General features: G+C 35.4%; 2 protein-coding genes across 2 annotated transcripts in view; both read left to right on the top strand.

The window, feature by feature from the left end:
* LOC113068778 (potassium voltage-gated channel subfamily H member 2-like) overlaps positions 1–10,218 on the top strand; it is a 117,060-nt gene extending 106,842 nt beyond the window's left edge. Inside the window, exons 8-15 of the mRNA XM_026241634.1 lie at positions 934–1,133; positions 1,231–1,483; positions 2,789–2,982; positions 3,054–3,156; positions 3,236–3,451; positions 8,559–8,748; positions 8,911–9,073; positions 9,976–10,218. Of these exons, the coding sequence (XP_026097419.1) occupies positions 934–1,133; positions 1,231–1,483; positions 2,789–2,982; positions 3,054–3,156; positions 3,236–3,451; positions 8,559–8,748; positions 8,911–9,073; positions 9,976–10,203 (1,547 nt within the window). The 3' untranslated portion in view covers positions 10,204–10,218. The remainder of the gene's footprint in view (positions 1–933; positions 1,134–1,230; positions 1,484–2,788; positions 2,983–3,053; positions 3,157–3,235; positions 3,452–8,558; positions 8,749–8,910; positions 9,074–9,975) is intronic.
* A 16,598-nt stretch (positions 10,219–26,816) lies between these two features.
* Positions 26,817–27,835, top strand: part of LOC113068729 (microtubule-associated protein 4) — a 33,378-nt gene continuing 32,359 nt past the window's right edge. Inside the window, exon 1 of the mRNA XM_026241555.1 lies at positions 26,817–26,825. Coding sequence (XP_026097340.1) covers positions 26,817–26,825 — 9 coding nt within the window. The remainder of the gene's footprint in view (positions 26,826–27,835) is intronic.

The following is a 27,835-nucleotide window of genomic DNA, read 5'->3' as shown; positions in this document are numbered from 1 at the left end:
TCAACCATCTATCCATCTATCTATCATCTATCCATCCATCCATCCATCCATCAATCCATCCATCCATCTATCATCTGTCCATCCATCCATCCATCTATCAACCATCTATCCATCTATCTATCATCTATCCATCCATCCATCCATCCATCAATCCATCCATCTATCTATCATCTATCCATCCATCTATCATCTGTCCATCCATCCATCAATCCATCCATCCATCTATCATCTGTCCATCCATCCATCCATCCATCCATCATCTGTCCATCCATCCATCCATCCATCCATCTATCATCTGTCCATCCATCCATCAATCCATCCATCCATCCATCATCCATCCATCTATCATCCATCCATCCATCCATCCATCTATCATCCATCCATCCATCCATCCATCCATCCATCCATCTATCATCCATCCATCCATCCATCCATCTATCATCCATCCATCCATCTATCATTCATTCATTCATTCATTCATAGGCATTTAAAAGTAAGAGACTAAGATTATTTTGCCTTACGTTAATGAACGCAGGGTGGGGAAATTATTATTATTATTTTTCATCAATTATAAAGTAATATTTTTGTATGTATACAAATATCTGATGTACTGTATAATGTCACAGTGTAAAAAATCTTAGTAAAATGGACCTAAAGGCTTGATTTTCTGGACATTTCATGGTTTTTTGAGATTATGATATATAATTCCAGTGAGAACAAACAGAAAACGGAGGAGAAATGCAGTGTTTTCAGACTATCTCTACATGTATTGGTTTAGTGTCATGAAAATCTCTTTGCTGCTATTTCTACTGCTGTAATGTGATTGATATCTCTGGGATGCGTCCGTGATCTAAGCAGATGTCACACAGTGAGTACCTGTGTACTGCCTCATCACGCCGCTGTTTTTAACCTTGCCCTCCCGTTCCTGTCCAGCGCTCATGTACGCCAGTATCTTCGGGAACGTGTCGGCCATCATCCAGCGGCTGTACTCGGGAACGGCTCGCTATCACACTCAGATGCTGCGGGTGAGAGAGTTCATCCGCTTCCATCAGATTCCCAACCCGCTGCGCCAGAGACTGGAGGAATACTTCCAACACGCCTGGTCCTACACCAACGGCATCGACATGAACGCCGTGAGTCCGTCTGCGTCCTCACATCACCCAGACATCAACATGTGCTAGACAGATAATGCTTCTGAGTTTCTGATAGCTGTTTCTTGTGCTCTCTCAGGTGCTGAAGGGTTTCCCAGAGTGTCTGCAGGCCGACATCTGTCTGCATCTGAACAGGACTCTGCTGCAGAACTGTAAAGCGTTCAAGGGCTCCACTAAAGGATGTCTGCGGGCGCTGGCCATGAAGTTTAAGACCACTCACGCCCCGCCGGGCGACACGCTGGTGCACGCCGGAGACGTCCTGACCGCCATCTACTTCATCTCCCGCGGCTCCATCGAGATCTTACGTGGAGATGTGGTGGTGGCCATCTTGGGTAGGTGTCAATGTGAGGTTTTGTAAAATCAAAGGACTTTTATAGCACATGCAACACTTGTTTTTAAGGATCTAGGATCTGTTTTCCTGTTTAAGTCACTAGAACTGTATTTAATTTGAATGCAACAAGGTTAGTACTGGGAGGTCGGTCTCTAGTGCCACCTACAGGAAGTCAGCTGTAAAATTGTGTGATGCTGAATGAACACACTCCGAGGAATAATAATAATTCACCCAAAAATCGTTCATGACTTTCCTGCATGACTGCATTTCTTCTGTGGAATAAAAAAGCAGATGTTTAGAAGAATATCACTGCTGTTCTTCGAAAAGCATTCGGTGACTAGTGACTGTTAAACTCCAAAAAGGATTTAAAAAATAATATTAAAAAAAGGTTCATATCACTCATATGCGACATTCCACGTCTTACCAAAATATCTTTTATTTATCTGATTTATTTATAGTATTTATTGTTTATGTCCCAGTCCTGTATGTATCATTAAAAAGATCATAATATAAATAAATACATGTTTAAAAAAAAATTTTTTAATGACAAGGTGGTAATGAATAAAATAAAAATATAAAAATATTTAAAAAATATATAAAAATAGTTAATAAATAAATAAATCACAGCTGAATCAATCAGTCAATCTAATGATTAAAAAAAAACAGACAAAAGGATATATATATATATATATATATATATATATATATATATATATATATATATATAATTTAATGCCTAAAAGCAAAGTATTAAAATATATAAACATAGATAAATAAAACTCTATATTAATAAAACACAAATTAAAGACTTAAAAGGTCTTAAATCAGAGCAGAAAGTCTCAATTCATGAAATCGTGGCATTAAATGTTGCATACATTGCTAAAAATGGCTTGATTTAGGCTGACATCTTTAAATGCATTTACTTGAGACGCACAATACACACACGGAGTCTTGTTTTCTGAGAAACAGAACAAAATAAAATACATTAATGCTTAAAACAAGAACGATTCGATGGAGAATAAAAATAATTTTCCCTATTGAAAAAAAAAGATTTCTCTGACCATGTTCACTCCCTTCATTTAGAGAAATTTCACATAAAACAAGTCTTGTGTAGTTTTGCTTCTTCACTAAATGTATCTTGATTTAAGAAGCTTTAGACGTTTATTTCTTGCACTGTAATCGTAAGGTACAGTAAAACTTTCTTCAATGTTCTAGTGATTGGAAACACAGGTTTAAATCGGCTAAAAAGGCTTCCAGCTACAAATAGAAGTTATACAATTGTTTACTGATGCTTCTGACATCCCAGGGAAGAATGATATATTCGGGGAGCCCATCAACCTGTACGCACGGCCCGGGAAATCCAACGCCGACGTGAGGGCGCTGACGTACTGCGACCTGCACAAGATCCACCGAGACGACGTGCTGGAGGTGCTGGACATGTACCCGGAGTTCTCCGACCACTTCTGGAGCAACCTGGAGATCACCTTTAACCTCCGAGACGTGAGTCACGCTCACCCAACACATCTCCAGTCACTGGAGCTCAAGCACAGAATCCATGTGTTCCCTTACAGACCAACATGATTCCCGGATCCCCCAGCAGCGCTGACTCAGACTGCCCCGGATTCAACAGACTGCGCAGGAGAAAGCTTTCCTTCCGACGCCGGACAGAAAAAGGTTTCACATTTCTTTCACTGTTTGCGGATGATATATATGCAGATGTTGGTGAATATCCATCACGTGTTCGTTTCTCCAGATGATGCTGATGCTGGAGAGATCAAGAGGAATGAGAAACCCGTCCGGAGAGGCAGAAAGGGGTGGGAGGAGCCTCAGAACTCTGTCTCCTCCCACTCTAGTGGTGATGAGGGGGAGGAGCCTGTGCACACAAGCCCCGCCCCTCTCACCACACTCATGGATGTGATTGAAGGAGAGGGCGATCCCAAAACAGGAAACACATGCAACGCCCTATCAGGTGACAGAACGACAAGTGAACTCGTATATATATTATATAACATAAAAAACACAAGTTATAATATTTTTTAAATGTTCGGAATTAGAATTTTCAATTAAGTTGCATAAAATATATTTTAAAAAAATTATACAATAGTATATAAAAATCGTGGTAGTTTAAATGTTACAATGTGACAATAAAACTGTTATGATTATATTAAAATATAAAATAAAAAAAACAGGCATTAAATAAACAAATTTTTATCACAATTTTGTACCATTTTAGTCTGTAAACATTTCCTTACCAAGATTTGATTGAAATAATGTTGTTGGAAAAAAAAAAAATACTAGAGTAAATGCAATAAATACTAAAGTAATATATTTATAATAAAGGGTATATAAATGAATAAAATATGAATTATTAAATAATTATTAAACGGTGCCCAATATAATATAATATAATATAATATAATATAATATAATATAATATAATATAATATAATATAATATAATATAATATAATATAATCAAGCAGTTATAGAAAATAAAACCTAAAATAATAAAATTTATATATATATATATATACAGGGGTGGATCTAGAAAAATATTGATGGGGTGGCGAGAAGGGGGCAGGAATTGTTGAGGGGTGGCAACATATGGCAGACATATATGTACTGAATTTAGTCACAGTTATCACAGTTTGATGATAAATATATGTGCACACTACAAAAGGACACAGGCTATCATTTACAAACTTAATCTCATGCAATCAATGTCTTGCATTTGAAACAGTTCATATAAGGAATAAGTGACCATACTCCATAAGCACCACACACTCACTAATGCATACAGTATGCATCCACATGTAATTAAGAGCATTATAAAAGATTCAGTGTTATCAATATGTCCATTTATTATAAGAAACACAAGATTTTAACAGCCAATGACATTTCCAGCTGGGGAGACTCAACTGATTTTCTACAGTTTAGTGTTAATCATCATCTAACTCAACCAGTCAAGAGCTACATTTAGCCTTAGATGTTATATGAATATGGTCCTGAGGCATAGGTTTTATTAGCTGACAATAATAATAAATAAATGAACATTATAGGCACAAATAGTTTTATCAAATGAAATGGTGAAATCCTCTCATAGCGCACTGACGTGCACATGTGTAGCCTACATCATGCATCAATATAGTGAAGAGCTGAAAACACCACGCGTGCTTCAGTGTGTGTGTGTGTGTGTGTGTGTGTGTGTGTGTGTGTGTAGAGCACACATTCCCAGAGACATGTATAACAACACCTTAAGGGTTCCCATAAGCAGGATTGTATTGTTGTGCCCCCCTTCCTCAAATATAATGATGGAAAAAAAACCTACTATAGGGGTGAAAAATAACTTTAATCAAATAAAAAACTAAATGAATAAATTGTATTATTTACAAATTACAATTGTAGCTCTCGACATTTACCTGTGGCTATAACTTTATTATGACTCTCATTTATTTTATAGTCTCAAGCATTCAGAAATCATGCAAAAGGAAACTAAGCAGTTTTACTATGATAAAACCATGGTTTATTTTTGTAAGGGTTGTGATATGCAGAGGTGGGTAGTAACGAGTTACATTTACTTCGTTACATTTACTTGAGTAATTTTTCGGGGTAACTAATACTTTTCGGAGTATATTTAAAGATGGTTACTTTATACTCTTACTTGAGTAAATTTTTGGGGGAAAATCTGTACTTTTACTTCGTTACTGTGGGCGACGCTGCTCTCGTTACTTATCTTAATGCAAAAAATGTTATAAATGCTTCAGTTTATTCCAAACGCGCCGTCTACTTTCCTCTGGGCAATGAGCGATGCCCATTCGCTAATGATTCATTCTTTTGAGTCGATTCTGTTCAAAGGCTTGATCAAACCAATTGGCAAACGAGTGAATTGTTTCATGAATCAGTTTGAATGAGTCGTTCAGTTCCCTGCCGCAAGCGCTGAGCGTCTGAAGCGGTTCACTCAGAGTTGTAACGTTTAAGAATATCAGCAGCGTTGAAAACGGGGCTATGGGACTGCACTGAATTGAAAGCAAATCTGCAAAGGCTATTATTTGCTTGCGATGGAGATCCTTATTAGATGAACACTTGTGCTGTCTACTGTTTAACAGGTAATAACTTGGGCTACATTCGATTACAGTACACGATACCACTGTGACATTAGTTTGTTGTACGTGTGGCTTATAACAGAGGGGAGTCAAGTTGAATGCAGCTTGCAAAAGACAAAAAATAGTCGATTAAGATTTTATTAATTTTAATACAATCACACCGGTGCGAGTACGTTCAGCAAGTCATATCATCAGCTGCTAAATTCAGATTTGTGATCGCTTACTGGCGCTGAGCCAGAGACAGACGCGTTTTTACAGCGCTGCGCATAATAACCAATCACACAAGATTCTGTTGAGCTTTTGAATGCAATGGCCAATCAGAGGTGTTCAGATGAGTCATCACTGAAATGCCGGTGCTTCCTTCACTCGCTCACTGACTGAATACCTCTTTCTGGCGAATTCTCTCGTCAGAAACAACAATGTGCAGATGTGTGTACGAATCTGTAAATAAGATATTGATTTCACAGTGTTAACAGTTTAAGTGATTTTAATGGGAGTTTCTGAGAGTGATTGTACTCTAGACTGTCAGTGAAAATGATCTTTAATAATGTAAATGTTATTTGCTCTCTTTCTGAACAATGAAAGATTAGTAGCAATATTTATATCACATTAACTTTCAATGTTAAATTCACATTTAATATAAAGTCAGTCATATTAAAAATATGTTATGGCATGACACCTATAGGCTATCTGTTACTTAAGTAAACAGACAGGGTTTTATAATAAATTGGAGTAAAGGCTGATGAAATATATACATGTATACACACATACACACACACACATACATTACATACATTTTATCTATATATCTAAATAAAAATAGGCTCAGTATATATGACCCAAAGTAACTAGTAACTAACTACTTGAGTAGATTTTTTATCCGATACTCTTTTACTCTTACTCAAGTAACTATTCAAGACTAGTACTTTTACTTTTACTTGAGTAAATATTTCTAGAATTACTTTTACTTTTACTTGAGTAAAGTTTTTGGGTACTCTACCCACCTCTGGTGATATGCACGTTTTTTGTTGAAGAAATTATAAAGCCTGTGTCATCTATAGCAAAAAGTTGTCCAAAAATGAAAGATTTAGTGAATATTTGTATTAAATGTTTGGTCAGTAGCCTAAACAAGGATTTGATCGTCCTGTAAGTGTAACAGTAGCAATTACATGGCATTTGTAATAACATGTACATAAACTGTTTATTCTGTATTTGCCTACATTATGTATTTTAACAGTGTTATTTTTAAGTCTGTTTTTATAGCAACAACAACAACAAAAAATATTACAGTATATTAATACTTTGTAAATTATTAGAGTTTGGGGATCACAAATCATGTGAATCAGTTCGGGAGTTCAAAGCGGATTCGCGAATCATTTGAGTCAGTTTGGGGATCGCAAATCATTTGAGTCAGTTCGGGGGTTGGTAGCGGGATCGCGAATCATTTGAGTCAATTATGGGGATCGCGAATCATTTGAATCAGTTATGGGGATCGCGAATCATTTGAATCAGTTCGGGAGTTGGTAGTGGGATCACGAATCATTTGAGTCAGTTTGGGAGTTCGGAGCGGGATCGCGAATCATTTGAGTCAGTTATGGGGATCGCGATTCATTTGAATCACTTCGGGAGTTCGTAGTGGGATCGCGAATCATTTGAGTCAGTTATGGGGATCGCGAATCATTTGAGTCAGTTCGGGAGTCCGTAGCGGGATCGCGAATCATTTGAGTCAGTTACGGGGATCGCGAATCATTTGAGTCAGATCGGGAGTTCGGAGCGGGATCGCGAATCATTTGAGTCAGTTACTGGGATCGCGAATCATTTGAGTCAGTTTGGGAGTTCAAAGCGGGTTCGCGAATCATTTGAGTCGGTTTGGGGATCGCGAATCATTTGAGTCAGTTATGGGGATCGCGAATCATTTGAGTCAGATCGGGAGTTCGGAGCGGGATCGCAAATCATTTGAGTCAGTTACGGGGATCGCGAATCATTTGAGTCAGTTTGGGAGTTCAAAGCGGGTTCGCGAATCATTTGAGTCGGTTTGGGGATCGCGAATCATTTGAGTCAGTTCGGGAGTTCGTAGCGGGATCGCGAATCATTTGAGTCAGTTATGGGGATCGCGAATCATTTGAATCAGTTCGGGAGTTCGTAGCGGGATCGCGAATCATTTGAGTCAGTTATGGGGATCGCGAATCATTTGAGTCAGTTTGGGAGTTCAAAGCGGATTCGCGAATCATTTGAGTCGGTTTGGGGATCGCGAATCTTTTGAATCAGTTCGGGAGTTAGCGGGATCGCGATTCATTTGAGTCAGTTTGGAAGTTCGGATCGGGTTCGCGAATCATTTGAATCAGTTCGAGAGTTCGGAGTGGCTTCGTGGATCATTTGAATCAATTCGAGAGTTCGGAGCGGGTTCGCAAATCATTTGAGTCAGTTCGGGAGTTCAAAGCGGGTTCGTGACTCATTTGAGTCAGTTTGGGGATCGCAAATCATTTGAATCAGTTCGGGAGTTCGGAGCGGGATCACAAATCACAAAATATTCGCGCTCTTAAATTTTAAAATTGGCCATAACCTTTAATTCGTTGCTGCCAACTGGGGTGGTAGCAGGGGTGGCAAGGATTTCTTTTATATATACATACACACACACACACACACACACACACACACACACACACACACACATATATATATATATATATATATATATATATATATAATACAATATTAATTATTAAATAATTATTAAATGGTACCCAATATAATATAATTTAATATTATACAAAATAATACAATATAATATAATCAAACAGTGATAGTGGAAAATAAAATGTAAAATAATAATAATAATAAGTAACAATTATAAAATAAATAAAATAAACTATGCTAATATTATGAATTAATATTACTATAATTTATCCAGGAGATGAGATAAATCTGATCCGTGGTGCTGTATGTGGTGGTGATGTGCATCTGTCTGTCTCAGGTGCCTTCTCAGGTGTGTCTAATATCTTCAGTTTTTGGGGTGACAGTCGGGGGAGGCAGTATCAGGAGGTGCCCCGCTGCAGTCTCCCGTCGCCCTCCGTGTATCCCAGCATGCATCTGTGCAGCATCAGCCGCCATCAGCGCAGCCAGATGGAGACTAGACTGGAGCTGCTTCAGAAACAGCTCAACAGGTCTCTGTCACACACCTGTGTCCTCACACACACACACACCTTCAGTGGAGCTGCATTCACACCTGTGTGTGTGTGTATGTGTGTGTGTGTGTGTGTGTGTGCGTGCGTGTGTGTGTGTGTGTGTGTGTGTGTGTGTGTGCGTGCGTGTGTGTGTGTGTTCAGACTGGAGAGTCGCATGTCTGCAGACATCAGTGCGATCATGCAGCTGCTACAGAAGCAGATGATGCTGGTTCCTCCGTCCTACAGCAGTGTTTCGTCTCCGCCGCAGACGTCTGTGTTCCCCGAGACGCTGGTGGAGTCCAGAACACCTGCTTCTCTCTCACAGGTGACACACGGGACGAGCTAAGATCATAGCTACTGCTGACATGTTAGAGGATATAGCAGCATATTCAATTCAAATAAATAATAGTCAGATTCAGAAAGAGCTTGATACACACACAAGGAATTCATCTTGGTGTCAGTCCATTACATACAATATTTTATTTCTAAACAATTTTCTAGTCACAGTTGTGTGCCATTCTATTCAGTCCATTAAGAGGTGGTAAAATAATTAATTAATTTATTTGCATTTTATAAGATATAATTTTTATTATCTTATATTTATTTAATATAAAATAATTTTATATTTAATATATATTATTTATATTTATTGTAATGTTAATGAATGAATGAATGAATGAATGAATTATATATATATATATATATATATTATTTTTAGTTATGAAGTTATGGTGTGTACATTAAAAATGTATAAAATAGAAATAATTTAAAGAAATTTATATATATAAAAAATAAATAATATTTAAAAATAATAAAATATATATATATATAATACAATCTTTAATAAATTATTAAACGGTATCCAATATAATATAATCAAACAGTAATGATGTACAAAAAAATAAAATGTAAAATATAATAATAATAATAAATAACAATTATAAAATAAAAAATGCTGTTTACTGTATATATATTCTGAATTAATATTATTATTTTTCTTAAAAAAAAAAAAATATATATATATATATATATATATATATATATATATATATATATATATATATATTTACCTGTGTGTGTGTGTGTGTATGTGTGTGCAGCATATATATATATATATATATATATATATATATATATACACACATGAATGTTTTGGCTGAGCAAATACTAGTAGTTACTGTAAACAGTGTGACAGATGCAGGATCTCTGCTCTGTTTTCTCCTCCAGTCCTGTGAGTTTCTCAGCAGCTCGTCGGAGCTCCATCCTGCGGTCAGCGCTGCTCCTCATCCTCATCCTCGTCCTCATCCTCATCCTCGTCCTCCTCCTCGTCCTCGTGTGGGATTCTCCAGCCTCGGATCCCGGCTGGAGCTCGATCCGGACCCAGACGTCCACCGTCGCTTCTCTCTGCAGGAGCCGCACACATCCCTGAGCTCTGAGACGCCTCAGAAACACTAGAGATCACACCCTCTCGCTCCACTGGATCTCCACAAACAAATAATGATGATCAAGTAGCCATTATGACCTGCACTGAATCTCTGGATCTTTCTCTTCACGTCTGCAGTGCTTCCAGACTGACTGAACTCATTAGTGTTAGCTGGCCTAACAGAGGAATATCATTATAATAATAACAATATGTGTGTGTCCTGTCACTGTCCTGTGTGTTGATGAAGAAGGCGGAGCCTCAGGCCCCGCCCAAGCACACTGGATTGGCCGGATGGGGTGATTGGCGGGTGTTTAAACCAATGCCGTTACTGATGAAGCATATCATGTGTTCTGACTCTGAATGAAGAATATGCAACGAGTCGAGCGCGTCACGTCCCACTTGGCTTCGGTTCGTTTGTTTTCTAGCTTTTATTTTGTTTTTTTATAGTTAGAATATAATAGCTTTAGCAATACTGAGTCCTTTAAACCACAAACAAAACCAAATATTGAAGATTGGGTTCAAATGTTTTCATTAATTATTATTTGGTACCTTTATGAGCTCATGAACTTGACAATGAATTGGTTTTGGTTTTTCATTGACGTGTGAAAAAAAAAATAATAATAATTTTACATTAGACCGTTCTTATATTTAATTGACTATAATATTTAATCTGTACGTGAATCATGACCAAGATTGTATCGTTCTTACTTAGAGTTTATGAATTATGAGTTATGCTTTGTTAATCCCAAATATTATAACTAATTTGAGTTAAACTGGTAAAATGTGTCTGTGTCAATGTGAAAGCACTAGCATTAAATAATAATGGTCATGTTTATCTAGTTCATATGTGTTATTCATTTCAATGTTATTAATGTCTCCATAAATTCAGTCTTTTCACCATCATCTCACAATAACATACAGATCAGATTTTACCAAAGTAATAACCAAATCTATTATATATTATTATAGCTCTGATTATTTTTAATGATGATTCACTAGATTATAATTCATTATTATGATTTTTTTAAAGCATTGTAAATTAAAGCCAACAAATACTGCTTTTAATGTATGATTATTAAGAAATGTATATTTAATTAGTTTTGAAACTCAGTAAATATCAATAATAATAATAAAAAACTTTAAATGAGCTCTTAAGCATGCAATAATAAACACTGAAAAAAAAAAAAATATATATATATATATATATATATATATATATATATATATTTACAAATCCAATAACAATAATAAAAAAGTATGTATATATATATATATATATATATATGGACCAATAATAAAAAAAAAAACTTTAAATGAGCTCTTAAGCATGGGATAATAAACACTGAATCTCACATAAATACACACACAAAAAAGAAATTATATATATATATATATATATATATATATATATATATATATATATATATATATATATATATATATATATATATATTTTTTTTTTTTTATTTTTATTTTTTTTTTTTTTATTAAATTTTGTATTATTTTTTTTTTTTTTACAAATCCCAAAATTAAATTATTGACTGTAAGCAGATAATTCACTAAACACGCCTAACGGTCAGATAGTAATTAATGGAGCTTATATAACAATATTCTCATGTTTCGTTCTGTGCTTCCTCTCCACATCAGTGTTGTGTGGATGTTTCTGACACGATCTGTCCCTGAATGGGTTTGTGTGTGTTTCACACTAAAGAGGAGGATCTCTGCTCTCTCTTCAGCTGGTTACATAGATCTGAAGCCAAGGGCATCATCTTTAAACACAGAGAACAAGAAATGTACCATAATCTATGTGTTTATGAAACAGGCTTGAAGGACATCTTCTTGTATGTACATATTTTTCAATCTTTTTTATGATTTAATTTATTTTGGTAATTCGTTTACACTGGATTGCAATTCCCACCTACCATCCCCCCCCCTTTTTTTTTTTTTTTTTTTTTTTTTTTTTTTTTTTTTTGCTGTACATAAGGAAGTCTTGTACAGAAACGAATTCATGGCATCCCTATAGCCACAGACACTATGCAGAATTGCATTTCCTTGGCATGCTTTGAAATGCAAAAAAAAAAAAAAAAAAAAAAAAATTATATATATATAATACTATATAGGAAATCTTAATAAGTTTATATATTATGTCATGTTCTTCAGCGTGTGGAGGGATGGACACGTGACGCTGGACACAGAGACGTCTGGAATCATGTCGAAACGAGCTGAAGAAATCACACAGACTTCAGAAAGTCCTGATTGTGTTATAAACAGTTGACTTTATAAAGTTTGAAAATATTTATTTCAATAAACTTCTTTGAAAACAACGGAAATTACTGTGCTTTTCTCTCTTTTTTTTTTTCATTGCAAAACATATTATTGTATACATTAATTAATCATTCATTTGATTATGATGATGTAGGTGATTTTAGTGATTAGTAATAATAATATGCACCTTTCCATCTGATCTTTTTTTAATTTTATTTGAGATGTAAAACTAAATTAAATCACATTTTAAGTTTAAAAATAAATTAGTTTCAAATTAAATTAAATTAAGTCTCAGTACAAAAAAATGTACATCTTAACATCTTTAATTTTAAGTTTTAATAAAAGGAAAGATATTTAAGGTTTGCTTATTAAATTAACACTTTACAACGAGGCTCCATTTGTTGTCCAACATGAACTAACAATAAAAAAAATTGTAAAGCATTTACTAATCTCAGTTCATATTAATTTCAATATTTACTAGTACATTAATAAAATACAGAATTGAATCTGTCAAAATTAATTGACCTGATCGGATCAAATTATAATTTAATTTATGTATTGCTCATTGTTGTGTAATATTGCTTATTGCATTAATTGTTAACTTATACACCTTATTGTAAAATATTACCATGTTACTACATCTGCATTTATTAAAAAGCATGTTTAAACATTTTTTAATAATCAAGTGGATTAAGGATTAAGCTCTCATCTTTGTTTAGATAATCATACACCAAATCTATTAATAAACTAATTTTATTTCTAGAGACTCACATTAAGCCATCATAAAACACTAATATGTTTACAAAAAAAAAAAAGTCAAATACGTTTGATTTGTCCACTAGATGGCGACCTTTAACCATCAGAAAAATCACGGCTTTGATTTATAAGATGATTTCTTCATGCAGTGATCTGGATATTGTTTATTATGCAAAAAATATTAGAGTACGTGAGTAAAAATAAAAATGTGGTGGGTTTCGTAGTTTTCTCCTTAATATTTCACATTCATTATACCATATTTAACTTAAAACTTCATATTATTTTGTATTATATATTTTAGTAGTATTTAGGATTTATGCATTTGCAATGAAGTCAGCAACTGATGAATTTTTGAAAAGACATACAAAAATAAATAAGTATTAAAATAAAATAATAACGATACAAATAAATAAATATCACATTGTTCTTGATTCACATTGGCTCGCTATTGGCCGGTAAAAGTAATAGAAGTCACTGATTGGACGCGCCGCGTGTGTATCAAAAGTGCGACGGTTGGACATGCGGCATCAGACGCTGTGATTGGAGGACACCGCTGTCAGTCTATCGTTTCTGACCTGCGATTGGCTGAGAGTTTCAGAGGGCGGTGTCTTGCGCGTGCGGTCAGTCGAGAGCGCAGGGCGGATCAACGCGAGGCAGAGACACCGACACAGGCGCGAGAAACTCTTGGAAATCAACGGAAACGGTGAGAATAAACTCGTTAAAGTGTGTAAACTCGTCTTCGCGGTGAAATCGGTACGTAGAGAGAGTGACGCGGGAGCGCGCGCCGAGGGCGGTTAGCGCGGGTCAGTGACGCGGCTGAAGTGAGTGTGTTTCTTGACAGTTAAAATCACTCCGAATCCGATCAGATTGATTGATTAAGATTGATTAAGATGCTGCTGCTGATTACAGGTCAGTTCAAGCCTCTAATTTTAGTTCTTGTGTATTTGTGAGTAAAGTTGTCCTTGATTGTGTTCGTGTGGCCTGTCAGGTTGAAATGTTGACCACAGGACGTTATTAAACATTCAGTGTTTCCTTTGTTTTTCTGATAATGGGTAACTTAAGTTAATTCTGATGTATTTATTTTTAGCAGAATGAGTTTCTGTGGATGTGAACCGGTTTCTGTCCATCAGTTTATTTGTCATGAGTCTGTGGAGTTTGTTGTGTGTTTGAGCTGAATAACATATGATCCATCTGATGAGGATTTAGATGTGACGCAAACATCAACGGATTACACACAAACACAAACACACACACGTTTGTTTTTGTGTAAAGTGTGTTCATCCCATAGGTGTAATGGTTTTTATACTGTACAAACTGTATTTTCTATGGCCCTACTCTAACCCTGCACCTAACCCTAACCCTCACAGGAAACTTTGTGCATTTTTACTTTCTCAAAAAAAACTCATTCTGTATGATTTATACGCGTTTTGAACAATGTCTATATTTCCTTGTCATGCATTCATATCCGTTTCATGCTCCTCTTCAACACATTAAGATAATCAGGTAATCAACTCAATCGTAGACTTTTTCAACAACGAGTTTTGTGTTCATTTTATGTTGTTTAGATAATTTTATGTGTCTAAAATCAAAGATAAGAAAAAAGGCTGAAGGCTTTAGACATACAGATGCATCTTATTTGTATGTTTTTGATGTAGATGAGTTTGTTTCTTCATCAGGTTTGGAGAAATGTAGCACTGCATCAGTGTCTCATCAAGGGATGCTCTGCAGTGAATGGGTGCCGTCAGAATGAGAGCTGATAAAAACATCACAGTAATCTTAAGAAGACCAAAGCTGAAACGAATCCAGCATTAAGACGATTTTAACTTCAACCCATTGCTTCTGGCTAAAATATGACCTTTTATCAGCTGTTTGGACTCTCATTCTGACGGCACCCATTCACTGCAGAGCATCCATTGATGAGACACTGATGCAGTTCTACATTTCTACAAACCTGATGAAGAAACAAACTCATCCTGACCTGAGTCTGACCTTGATCCGACAGTGAACAGTTGTATTGTTATTATCTAAACAAAGATTAATATACACCGTTACAAATGCATCACTCATTGTTAATTAATCATAGTTCGTGCATTAACTAATGGGACCTCATTGTATCATTGTGTCTGTGTCGTGTAACCGAGCACAGGCCGTTTATCATGTAAATGAGTCCGGAGATCAGCCAATATTCAGTTACACCTCGCAGGTGAGTTTATGAATGCATGCGCATTGTTTGTGAATCACTTATTTGAATGTGTTACCTTGAATTCCTTGAATAGGTCTGATCAATGTCCTTGTGTGATTCAGGGGTAGTTCAGTTTTATCATCTGCACACTCAAATAGATCATAAACTGTCATACTCGTTACGTGCATGAGGAAGTGAAAGGAGAAGGGGTTTTTGACATGAGATACAGTTGTAGGAGCTTCTTTTGTGTGTGTGTGTGTGTGTGTGTGTGTGTGTGTGTCAGATTGTTTACAAGGAAGAGATTGTCGTTTCAGGGATTTGATACGGGAGTCTTCTGAGAGACTTCTGCTCCAGTGAAGGTGTAAATAAAACAGCCTGAGGACGTGTGTGTGTGTGTGTGTGTGTGTGTGTGAGGACCGCTGAGTCACAAAACCCCCAAAAACACACACACTTGTGTCTTGCTGTCTAGTGCATATAATAGATATGAATCTAAAAGAATAGCACATTAGAATGATTTCTGATGCTGAAGACTTTAATCGCAGGACTAAATTAGCCTACATCTTATAATATATTCAGATAACAAATGGTTCTTTTAAATGGCAATAATTTTTCACAATATTACTGTTTTTACTAATCGTAATAAGTCTTTGGTGTAAATGTTGTGATATGTTTGTTTGGCTCAGTTTCTTGATTTTTTGCGGTTTGCATGTGTGCGGTTTAATCTTATTTGGTGGTGGTTTGTGGTTCTTTGTTTTTAATGGAATTGTGGGCGGAGCTACGGAGGGTCTCATGAATAATGTATTAGTAAAGTGAGAGAGGAGTGGTGTTTTTCTGACAGCCCAGATATAATATACAGCTCATTTCATTAACCAGGATTTGACTTGATCTAAACTGTGTTTGTAATGTGACCATTTATGCTTTAGTTTGACATAACTTATCATTAAAAAAAAAATATATTTTTTTTTTATTTTTAATTTAATATTTTAAAAAAAAATGATATATATATTTTATTGTATTAGTTTCTTGTTTTTAATTTTTGTTATCGCATTTAAATGTTATTTACTTTTTTATAAATTTAAACCAAATAAATTTCAACTAATTTCTTCCCCCTAAATATTCTTTTTTTTTTTTTTTTTTTTATAATTTTTTTATGCATTTGTTTGTATCAGTTCTCAAAGGCGTTAACTAACTTCACATTGTACATTCATTGGGTCATGTTAATAATAAATGATTAATAATGTTAGTTTCTATTTCTCTTTCCAAAACAAATGCATTGTATTTTATCATGTATTCACAATTTTGAACATAATTATAAGAGCATATTTGGGCATAAAACAATTTTTACATTTTTTTTTATTTTTTAGCTGAAGCATCTCTAGTTTTTCTTTGAGAGATCGTAACTGAGATTTCAGACTGAAGTGAATGAGACCTGTCTTCACGACTTCCACAAAGTCCTCAGTCGGTTGCAACGAACTGCTTAAACTCAGAAAACCCTTTTCAGTAAACCCTGACAATTAACACTGAATGTTGTGCTAATGTTAAAGGTCTGTTTCGGCTGGTCCCTGCTCGTGACGGTTTATTCTGACCATGCAGACAGAAGCTCATCTGATAGTCGTATATAAAGAGCAGTTACTGTTTATCTGGGACAAACAGATCCTTCAAAGATAATAAAGTGAATGAACTTTGAAGCGTGCAGCGTTCCTGTTATATTCAGTTGAAGATTGAACTGTGTTTATCACTGCATCAGAGAATTACCTGATCTTTGCTTTACTTTCACCGTCCTGCCGAACGAAACCCGAGATGAAACCAGTCGTTAAACACGTCGATTTAGATTCACGGAAGGAAAATGCTCCATTATGCTAATGTCTGTTGCAGTTAATATTTCTGTCCACTTGTGACTGAAGTGCATGTGTGTGTGTGTGTGTGTGTTTGAGTGTTTGAATTACTGCTCTCGGGGAATTTTCTCACTAATCCATCCCTTGTTGAATCTCATCAGCGAGGAGACACACCTAAACTGGAAAAAATTTAATAAATCAAAGTGGATTTTATGAGGCACATCTCCAGAACTGCTCTGAGAGTCACTTCATGAACATCTGACCGTTTGATTTGAGTAAAACTAGCGTCACATCACATACACAGAACTGTAAAGGGATTCACGTCAACCCGTCAAAATAAAAGTCCTGTTTAGTTTAAAGACAAGTGTTTGCCAGAAATGTTCTGCATAATGTACATGGTCTACTAAAAGAATCAAACGTTATTTTTTTAAGGTTGAAGTCACACATTTCTTCCATGTTCTATTTTTAGTAGTAAATCCCCTTTGTTTACGAAAAAATAAAGTTTGCTTAATTTTCAATAATGAAAAGATAAATTAAATGAATGTTTTATGCCTTTATTTGATAAACAGAAACATGCAAATACACAACAGAATTTCTGAGGGAGAAAAACATTTCATAAGGTTATTTTAAGTATTTTTTATAAATATAAGTTGTTTTGATGCCTTTAGATAATTAGACATGCTAAAACACAGAATTAGGAAACAATAAAAACATGGTGAATTAAAAAAGAAAACATTTCGTAAGTCCATAAATATGTAATTTCTGTAAAACTTTGAATACATTGATGTGAAAATGTTTTATGATTTTAATGAATTAGACATGCTTTTTGATTTAATACAACCTAATTTAACCATGAAAAAAAATGGAATCCAGAAAAATTAAAACGGCAAAAACTGAATTTGGGAAAAAAATAAACCGGATTTTCATAGGGCCCTATATTTGTGTCTGTAGATTTGAGTTAATAAATATAACTGAAGCCTGTTAGTTTGCAGAAACTTGCAGACGCCAAACTTTACAGTTTCCTTCCTGTATTCTGAAGGTTTTTATAGACGGGTTTCCTTTACATGTCATTTTCCCCTTGATTACATTGAATTTTTTTTTTCTGATGTTTCAAATATTTTATGATTTATGAAGTGTTAAAAGATGTATTACTATTCTAAGTGCATATTTAATAAAAAAAAATGCATGCATATTTAGATAATGTTTAAATAATGCATTGACATATTTAAACAACAGGAAGTATGGCGATCTCTATTAGTTTAGAATTTTTTAATCACTATATAGTCTTTTCTCAAACCCTGGTTCTGTGTATGATGATGTGTTGAGCTGTTTATTCTCTCATTATCACACAGGAGTGATCTGTTTCTGTATGCAGATGAAGTATATATCTGTGGACATACACACGCATGCACTGCTGGGTTCTGGAGAGAAGTGGAAGAGAACATCAGATTTGAGACCGTGTTGAGTTTCAGGCATGGCCGTGTGTTTTCATAAAGCTGTCAGTAAAACAGACACAGTTTGAGTCTCACATCATTAAAGAGGAAGTGCTCAAGAGGACTCACTTTTGTCTTCAATAATCAGAGGATGGCAGAATCTGCTCCTTGTTCTTGCAGACTTTTACCAAGTTTTTGTGATTTGAAATGCATTACATTTCTAAAAACTGAGAGACAGACACACACACACACTCTCACTCACACTCACACACACACACACACACACACACACACACACTCACTCTCTCTCACACACACACACACACACACACACAGACTCTCACTCACTCACACACACACACACACACACACACACACTCACTCTCACTCACACACACACACACACACTCTCACTCACACACACACACACACACACACACTCTCACACACATACACACTCACGCGAACACACACACACACACTCACACACACTCTCACTCTCTCTCTCACACACACAGACAGACAGACAGACAGACAAGTTGAAGAGTGCTATTTTATTATGATTGGTATATTATAATTTTATTATTCCTGTTTCCATTATTGTTTTTAAGTTTTAGTAACATATTGTTTTTAAAAGGTTTACATTATTTATTTATTTATTTTGTAAAAAAAAAAAAAAAAAGTTATTCTAATTCTAGTGAAACTAAACACACATCATAAATTTTGTGTAAAACCATAAAATGATTCATAACGTTAACTGAAATAAAATAAAATGCACGCATATTTAAGTTAGAGTAATTTTTTTACTATTTTAGTTTTAGCAATGGTTTTAGCTCTGGGTAATTACAGTGACCCTGAAGTTGAATCATATCTCTCTCTCTAGTCAGATTTGTTTTAGGAATCTCTCGTTCCTGATTCTCAAACATGTCGTCACTGAAGAGTGAAAGTAAGAGTGTGTGTGTGTGTGTGTGTGTGAGATTGAGATCAGATAGTGTCTGTGTTTGGATTCCTGACACACCTATAATTCAGTCTCAACTCATGTGTGTAGAAGATTATGGAATGTGTGTGTGTGTGTGTGTGTGTGTGTGTGTGTGTGTGATCCTGCTGTGTTACACCGCTGCCCCACTTCTTTAATCTCTGTGATTTAAGGAAAACATAAACACAAAGTCTTGAGATTACACAACAGGAAGACACACATTATGATTATCAGAAGAGAGACGCCGAAATTGAGTCACAGCCTTTGGGGAAATAAGGGTTAAAGTGAGCACATTTGGGCTGATTTCACATTTCATAATAGAAATAGTTTCCTGCACACTTGTTTTTGCTGCGGTGCATATTATAGTAAATAATTGACAGTAAATACAAAACCCTAATGAGTAAAGGTCGTTCTGATTATTGTTAATTAAAGCGAACTGTTTTCTTCTCCTTCATGTCGTTCTGTGTCAGTAGAGTCATGGCGGATCTGAGCTTGACCGACGCTCTGACCGACAGCGTTCCTCATCCTGACCTGGAGAACACGGTGAAGATGGATTTCATGACCTCGCTGGAGGCCGAGAGCTTCACCGATCAGGTCGGAGAGACGGTTGACAAGACCAACTTCGTCCCGCTGCTGGACAACGATGGGAAGGGTGAGTCTGATCTGTTGATGTTAACAGGTTACCCTGCCGAAACACCAGGCGTGCCCACGTTTAACTGTGTCTACTGTCCAACCAAACAGTATTTCATTTCATTTGTTTCTTATTCTATTTTCTTGCATTGCGCTTATTTTATTTTATTGCATAGCATCTGTTTATTTTATTTTATTGCATTGAATTTATTTCCTATTCTATTTTCTTGCAATGAATTGCATGTTTCTTATTTTATTGTTTTGCGTTGCATGTGTTTCTCATTTTATTTTTTTGCGTTGCATGTGTTTCTTATTTTATTTTTTTGTGTTCCATTTATTTTTTTTATTTTTTTTGTGTTGCATTTATTTTATTTTATTTTTTTGTGTTGCATTTATTTCTAATTCTGTTTTCTTGCATTGCATTTATTTCTAATTTTATTGCAATGCATCACATTTTATTTATTTTTTGCATTGCATTGCATTTTTTCACTACATTTACATGACCTGATTGCTATTATTTTTCTTTCTTTTTTCTTTTACTCTACTTATTTGATAGTAGAAGTTGTGCAGTCTCGTTTTTCTCGAGATGAAGTATGTTTGCCAACTGGTCTCTCCTGTTTCAGTAACCTGTGATGTTCACTGAATGTGTGTGTGTGTGTGTGTAATAAGCAGTTCCTCTGTGTGAATCTTTTGTGGGCGTCTGTCTGATTGATTTCCAGGAGTTTGTTTGCACTGAGCAAACTGTGTGTTTGTCTAGAATCTGCCGTCTGCTTTTGAGGATTTTCCCATTCAGACGCATCTAATTGTTAAGTGTGTGTGTGTGTGTGTGTGTGTGTGTGTGTGTGTGTGAGCACAGATCCAGGTACAGTAGTCAAGAATGGAAAGCAGGAAGTCCAAGGGGCTCAAAACCCTGGTAAGAGTTTCAGATTTCCTCGTCGTGCCCCAGTTTAGTTTCGGGTGTCGCTCCATGATTCGAGTCGTACTTTGGTTTGCTTGTTTTCTCTCATGCTCATTTTGAGTTCAGATCATATGTTTTGGTCTCAGCGGGCGTAGAGGAGGTTTAGGATCTCTGTGACTGCATGTTCATCCTTTTAGCAGTGCATTGAATAGTACTTTTTTATTACTTATTATTATTGTTTGCAGTTTGTTGATACAGACACGAGTTGAAAGCGTGATCATGCATAGTCACTCAAATGAAATTGAGATTGTGAAACCGGTCCAGCTTGTTCATTAATGTATCGTATCGTATCGTATCGATGCACTGATGTTTGTCAGTCTGTATTCAGATGTGAAAGAACTGTTCATTAACCGAGCCAATGCAAGCCAAACTAGTTTCTACCTAGAGATACTATTAAATTAGTTATTAAAATAAATTGCAATAATTAAATGCAACAAGTCAGACTCTCATTGCATGCTGATAATCAAAGATGCTTGGTCACTAATAGTTACTAACATGTGCTTTTAACTGTCATGATGGTCAAGACACAGAAATAGCATGCCTTAAATGCACTATTGATAACATTTAATGCCTAATAGAAATCAAATGCATGAGTGCATGATGTGTTTTATTAACCGTCCTAAAGGTGGCGCTGTTGTGCTGTTGAACTCTGGATTTCTGAACATGATTATGGAAAGTTTCTCTTTGCTGTTCTTGCAGGAAGTGAGCAGGACAGTGAATATAGATCAGTGAGCTGCAGATGTCCAGGGAATACATACATCTTCGTTCATTAGCATATTTGTGGGCGGGGCCGTGCATGCTGCATGCGACACACAGATTGATTGATTGACAGGTGTGAAGCACTAACCAGCGTGTCTGTTGTTCTCTTCCCGTCTGCTTCTCCTCGTGTCTCGCTTCAGACGACTAGATCTTCTGCGTCTCGATGCCTCTTCTTCTTCTCTCGCTCTCGCCGCTGAAGCTTCTGGAAACCCTTCCTGACACCTTCTTCAAACGCCTCTTGGGACGGAGAAAACCCTGACTCCAAACCCTAGTGAGCTTCTGTCTACACGGGCTGCTGCCTTCTAAGGGGCCGTTCAGAATAAGATGGTTTACTAGGAATAAGACAATATTTGGCTGAGATGCAACTCTTTGAAAATCTGGAATCTGAGGGAGCTAAAAAAAATAATCTGAATATCTTGATGGAACATGATCTTTATTTAATATCCTAATGATTTTTGACATAAAAGAAAAATCGATCATTTTTGGCTATTGCTACAAATATACCCCTGGGACTTAAGACTGCTTTTGTGCTCCAGGGACACAAGTAACATTTATGTACAGCAGAATCATGTCACCTGACTTTTCAGACCAGCCATTAATTAGGGAACACGCTTTGATGCCTTAAATGCTGACTGTGTAGGCGGCTCACTAGGGTTTGGGACACTGTCTGTTTCTCAGACACACTCCAGTCTCTCATCTAAAGACATTTTCCTCTTCCTCTTCGGCAAAGTCATCTCCACAGCATCAGAAGATCCTTCTATAGGCTCATGGGAAACGGGATCTTTTGAGACACGCACACACACACACACACACACACACACACACACACACACACACACACACACACTCGTAGACTGTCTGTCTAAGGCCAGAAACACATGCATGGGTTGCAAAGATGATATTAACATCTATAGAACCGTAAGCATGATATCCAAATATTTTCAGTTAAATTAGATATTTATTTTACACGACACGTGCTCAGAATAGACAAGACATGTTGTTAAAATGATCAAATGTCATTAAAGCCTTTTGAAGAAGATGTTGTTTGCTTTACGCAGCTCTCTTTCTTCAGCTGTGCGTGTGTTTCTGATGATTGAGTGTCTTCCGCATGCTTCTAATGAACTTACAGAAAGCTTTTTATGACCCAAACTAAACCTGCACGGTGTTCTTTTATTAAACGAACTGAAAATTATGTGTTTATTTCATGCATTATATTCATAGGATGTCTCGGCTCGCAAAAGTGAATTTTTAAAGGAGAGGTGTGTCATTTTTGCAACAGTAGCAGTTTTAGCATGTGTGTGTGTGTGTGTGTGTGTGTGTGTGTCCTGAGGGAGCTCTATATGGGTTGGTGTGGCCTACTTCAGTCTGTTTTAGGATCCGTCGTGTCCCTGTTCCTCTGTTGAGTCCATCTCTGGTCCAGCTGTGTCCCTGCATCAATCACACAATTGCTCCATGAACATTTCTGGTTATTATCCATGTTAGAAACTATTGAAGGGAATGGAAACCGATACGTTTTATTTTAGGATTCCGTGATGAGTAGAAATACATTTTAAATGTTATTCTTTAGTTACATTATTAATGTCTTCACTGTCACTTTTTCATTTAATGCATCCCTGCTGAATTAAAGTATTGATTTCTTAAAAAAAATAAAAGATAGTTTATATACATTTTATTTTATAGTATATTATTATTTTTTTATATGTAGGTTTTTTAGATCACATGAAATATAACTTGTGCTTTATTAGTCTCATACACAGTATATTTAAATCATTTATATGTATTATTAATATTATTATTAATTTGAAATATTAGTGTGAACATTGGTAAAACAAATAAAAGTTTTATGACCACAAAGTTTTGAAAGGTGGTGTGTACATTTCATTTATTTTTTACTATATATTTTTATTTTTATTATGTATTTTATTATATTTTCTAATATATATTATTTACTATTATTTTTAATATTTTATACTATTAATCATATGCAATCAGTACACATGTATAGAAAAAAATACTATATATATGAAAAAATAAAACTATTATTATTAAAATATATATATTTAAAAAAAAAAGTTCAAATATGAGTGCAGATGTCTGCTAAAAATGGGTCATTCTTGAAAAGCCCACTGCTGAAAGACTCGTGTTATGAGCTGATTAATGTTAATATAGTGTTATATGATTATCAGTGTGTGCGAGTGTCTCTTAATGAAGCGTTAGTTGTTTCCGTTGAGTCTAATCTGAACTGAGGTCAGTCTGAGGATGTCGTTTCCCATAATCCCGTCTGCTGAGATGCTTTTCCCTGCCGCCTCATTCCCAGGATTGGTCTTTTGGAGATGTTTAAATCATGTGTAAGCCCTGAGCACTGATGGACACACACACACACACACACACACAAACACACACTCCTTCCTCTTCCGTGTTCACTAGATCTCTGTTCAAGTCCAAACCTGTTTTAATATTATTCAAGGAAAGCAGGATTTTCCTCCGTCTTCTTCCTTACTTTTGAAGCGAGAGTAAATTTTTTCTCTTTCTCGTGTTCACGTTTGTTTTTGTTGTTATCATTCTTCCATCCTCTTTCTCTTTTTATACTTCATTTTCTTCTTCCTCATCTTCTTAATGATCTTGTCTCTTCATCTTATTCTTCCTCATCTCATTTTTCCTCTTCTTGTCTTTGTTATTGTTGTTATTCCTCCTCTTCCTTATTTTCGAGTTTTTGTAATTATTTATCTTCCTCTTGTCGTTTATGTCCTCATGTGGTTGTTCAGTCTGATATTTGTTCAATATAATCCTGTGACTATTTTTTTGCTCATTTCTATAAAGGGAAATAATCTTTAGTAATGTAATCTTGTGATGTTTATATAGAGAGAGAGAAAATCATTATTCTAATGTGATTTAGCTGCTCGAGGCCGGACCTCCCGTTAATTACACGCTTTATTTCTTCAGTGTCATCTTGTTGAATCTTCTCCGGCCATTAATTAGGTTTACTAAAACTGTGTTTCCAGCAAAACAACACTTCTAATCACCTCTGTAGATCTCAGATTTATTCCTTCTGGTCTTGGTTACTAATGTTGGGAAACTTTCATAAGTTCATGGTGTCATGTTTTGGCAACATCTTGTTTAAAGTCACAGACAAAAACTCCATCTTTGGTCTTTTGCCGATGAATAAAGATTTGATTTGACATCACCTGGAGCTTTCTAATGTGCCGCATTAGTAGTGCTGCTAGTAATGAGAACGAGAGTGATTCATTAGCAGGGTGAAGACGATCACTGACGATGGCGCTGGTCTGAAGGATGAGTCACGCTCACATCAGAATTCAGATCAGATGCACCACCTGTTACATACGTGTGTCCATCTGATACACGTGTATGATACAGGAGTAGATCATAGATGTTACAGATTCATCAGGATCTCAGCTGATAGTGATAACCTTTGAAATTGCAGGAGAATGTTAGAATTTCAACAACATGTCTGGACTGTATTTCACACACAAAAAAAATAATAATAAAATGTTTATATATATAATATATATAATAAGTGAAAAAAAAATATATATATATAAAAATATATAATGAAAAATATATATTTAAAAATATATAATGAAAAATATATTTATTTTATTAATTAATTATATATAATACTGGATTTAAAATATATATATATATTTTTTAACATTTTATTTAATTTGCTGTTTTATTATTTTAATTACAAATTTATAATGTTAATATACGTCTATCTGCTATATTACTACTACTACTTTTATTAATAAAAATACATTATCATTGTTGTTTTTATTGTTATTAGTTGTAGTATTAGCAGTAGTATTTGAAATAATAATATTAATGTTTTATTACCATAGAATCTAAATCTTTTGTTTATGTATTCTTTATATATATATATATATATACACACACACACACACACACACATGTATACATACATATATATATATGTATATATGTGTGTGTGTGTGTGTATATATATATATATATATATATATATATATATATATATATATATATATAATTAATATTATGTATCAAGTTTCTGTATTAATATTTCCACTACTAATATTAATACTAATAATAATTATTATTAATAATAATTTAGTAGTAATATTAGTATTAGCAGTAGTATTTAAAAAAATATATAATAATAATAATAAATGTATTATTACTGTAGAATCTTCTAAATTACTACTATTGCTACCTCCACTAATTAATAATAAAAATTAAGTAGTAGTATTAGCAGTATTTACTGTATTTGTCTGTCATTTCACATTCTGGAGCCAAATACATGGTATAATGAACTAAATGTGTAATGTAATGTCTTTGAACCCATAGGTTTCTCTCAGCCTAGTGTAATGTCAGCGGTGATCACAGGTGATGCTCCTTTCCAGACAGAAAGACCGTCTGGTGTGGCTGAAGTACAGGAGCTTCTCAAGCCAGCATCTCAAGCCACCGAAGCCCCCAAAATACCATCTGAACCCCAAACAGCCACGACACCCAAGAGCCCACAGGACATAGCCGCAGGTAGAGAACTAAGATCGGCAAACATACCATGACATTGAGGGTAATTTGGTCATATAATTGATCTTTCTGTTAAGCAGTAATGTTTCATAGCATGTAATCGTCTTCAAATACTGCGTACATCCCCTTAGTATGCATTTCCCTCATGTTTTGAATCCAGGATCATGGCCCTGTGGAGCACTTACTAATCTTTCAGTAATTACAGCTAAGGCTGTCCACTGGGGGGGAACTATAATTGGTGCTAGACTGAGTAACATTATCAGTTGTCAAAACTACTCAAAGCCATCCATTCTGGTATCCCAAGGGCCTTTAGGCCACAGCTATATGGGGTTGGTAAAGTGCAGCTGAGACCCAGAGTCATTCCACTGGTTTATATCAAGCTCAAGCACCATATTCTGCCTGGTTTGATGCTCAAGGGCTTGTTGTTGATGTGCAAAGAGTGTTACACACCTACCAGATGCAGGGTCAAACCTGTAGAGTCATCTTAACTCTTAACAGTTATCTAGTGCCTGATCATGAAGTCACCCAGATGGAAATAAGGCGATGACATCATAAGCGTACTTATGATAGCAAATGTAATATTTTGGTAGCACTTTATTTTACAGTCCTGTTCCTTATGTACATACTATGTACTTATAATAGTAATTACAAAAACCATGTAATAACTAGGTACTTACCCTAAACCTACCCCTAAACCTAACCCTACCCCATGTAGTTACCTTGTATTACCAGAACTTTCTTAGATAAGTACACTATAAGTACAGTATAAGTACGCGTAAGTACACGTACTGTAAAATAAAGTGCAACCAATATTTGTATCCGTCTCGTGTATATATAAATGTACATGTACGAGTTTCTTTATTTTGGAGAATGTTGGGAACCAAATAATTGACTTCCATTATTATGACTACTGTCAACTGTTTGGTTTACAACATTCTTCACATCTTGTTTTGCGTTCAACAGAACACAAAAACTCGTACAGGTTTGGAACAACTTGAGTTAATGATAACAGGCTAACATCCATTCAGTATTCACAGATGGAGTGTGTCCCACAATGCATTGCGCTCTTACATGTTCACCCCCATCAGTCTAAAAAGCACAGATCCGTTTGTTTGAAATATCAGGACAGACCTTCGATTTCTGAATGTTCAAAACATTTTTGGACATTCTGTTAATGTTACTTGAAGGACATTTGATCATAACTTTGAGAGGACCTTGCCAGAACATTAGCAAAACTGGGAACATTCCCTGTTCAAGGTCACAGATATGTGGGTCAATCAGTCTTGGCATTACTGTGTTACTGTGCAAATTCCAACCCCAAAATCATCTGCTCAACACTTCTC

This window comes from Carassius auratus, linkage group LG49B, assembly GCF_003368295.1.
Source record: "Carassius auratus strain Wakin linkage group LG49B, ASM336829v1, whole genome shotgun sequence".
NCBI classification, from domain to species: Eukaryota; Metazoa; Chordata; class Actinopteri; order Cypriniformes; family Cyprinidae; genus Carassius; species Carassius auratus.
The sequence above is the reverse complement of the archived record's forward strand: the minus strand, read 5'-3'. Positions and strand labels throughout refer to the sequence as shown.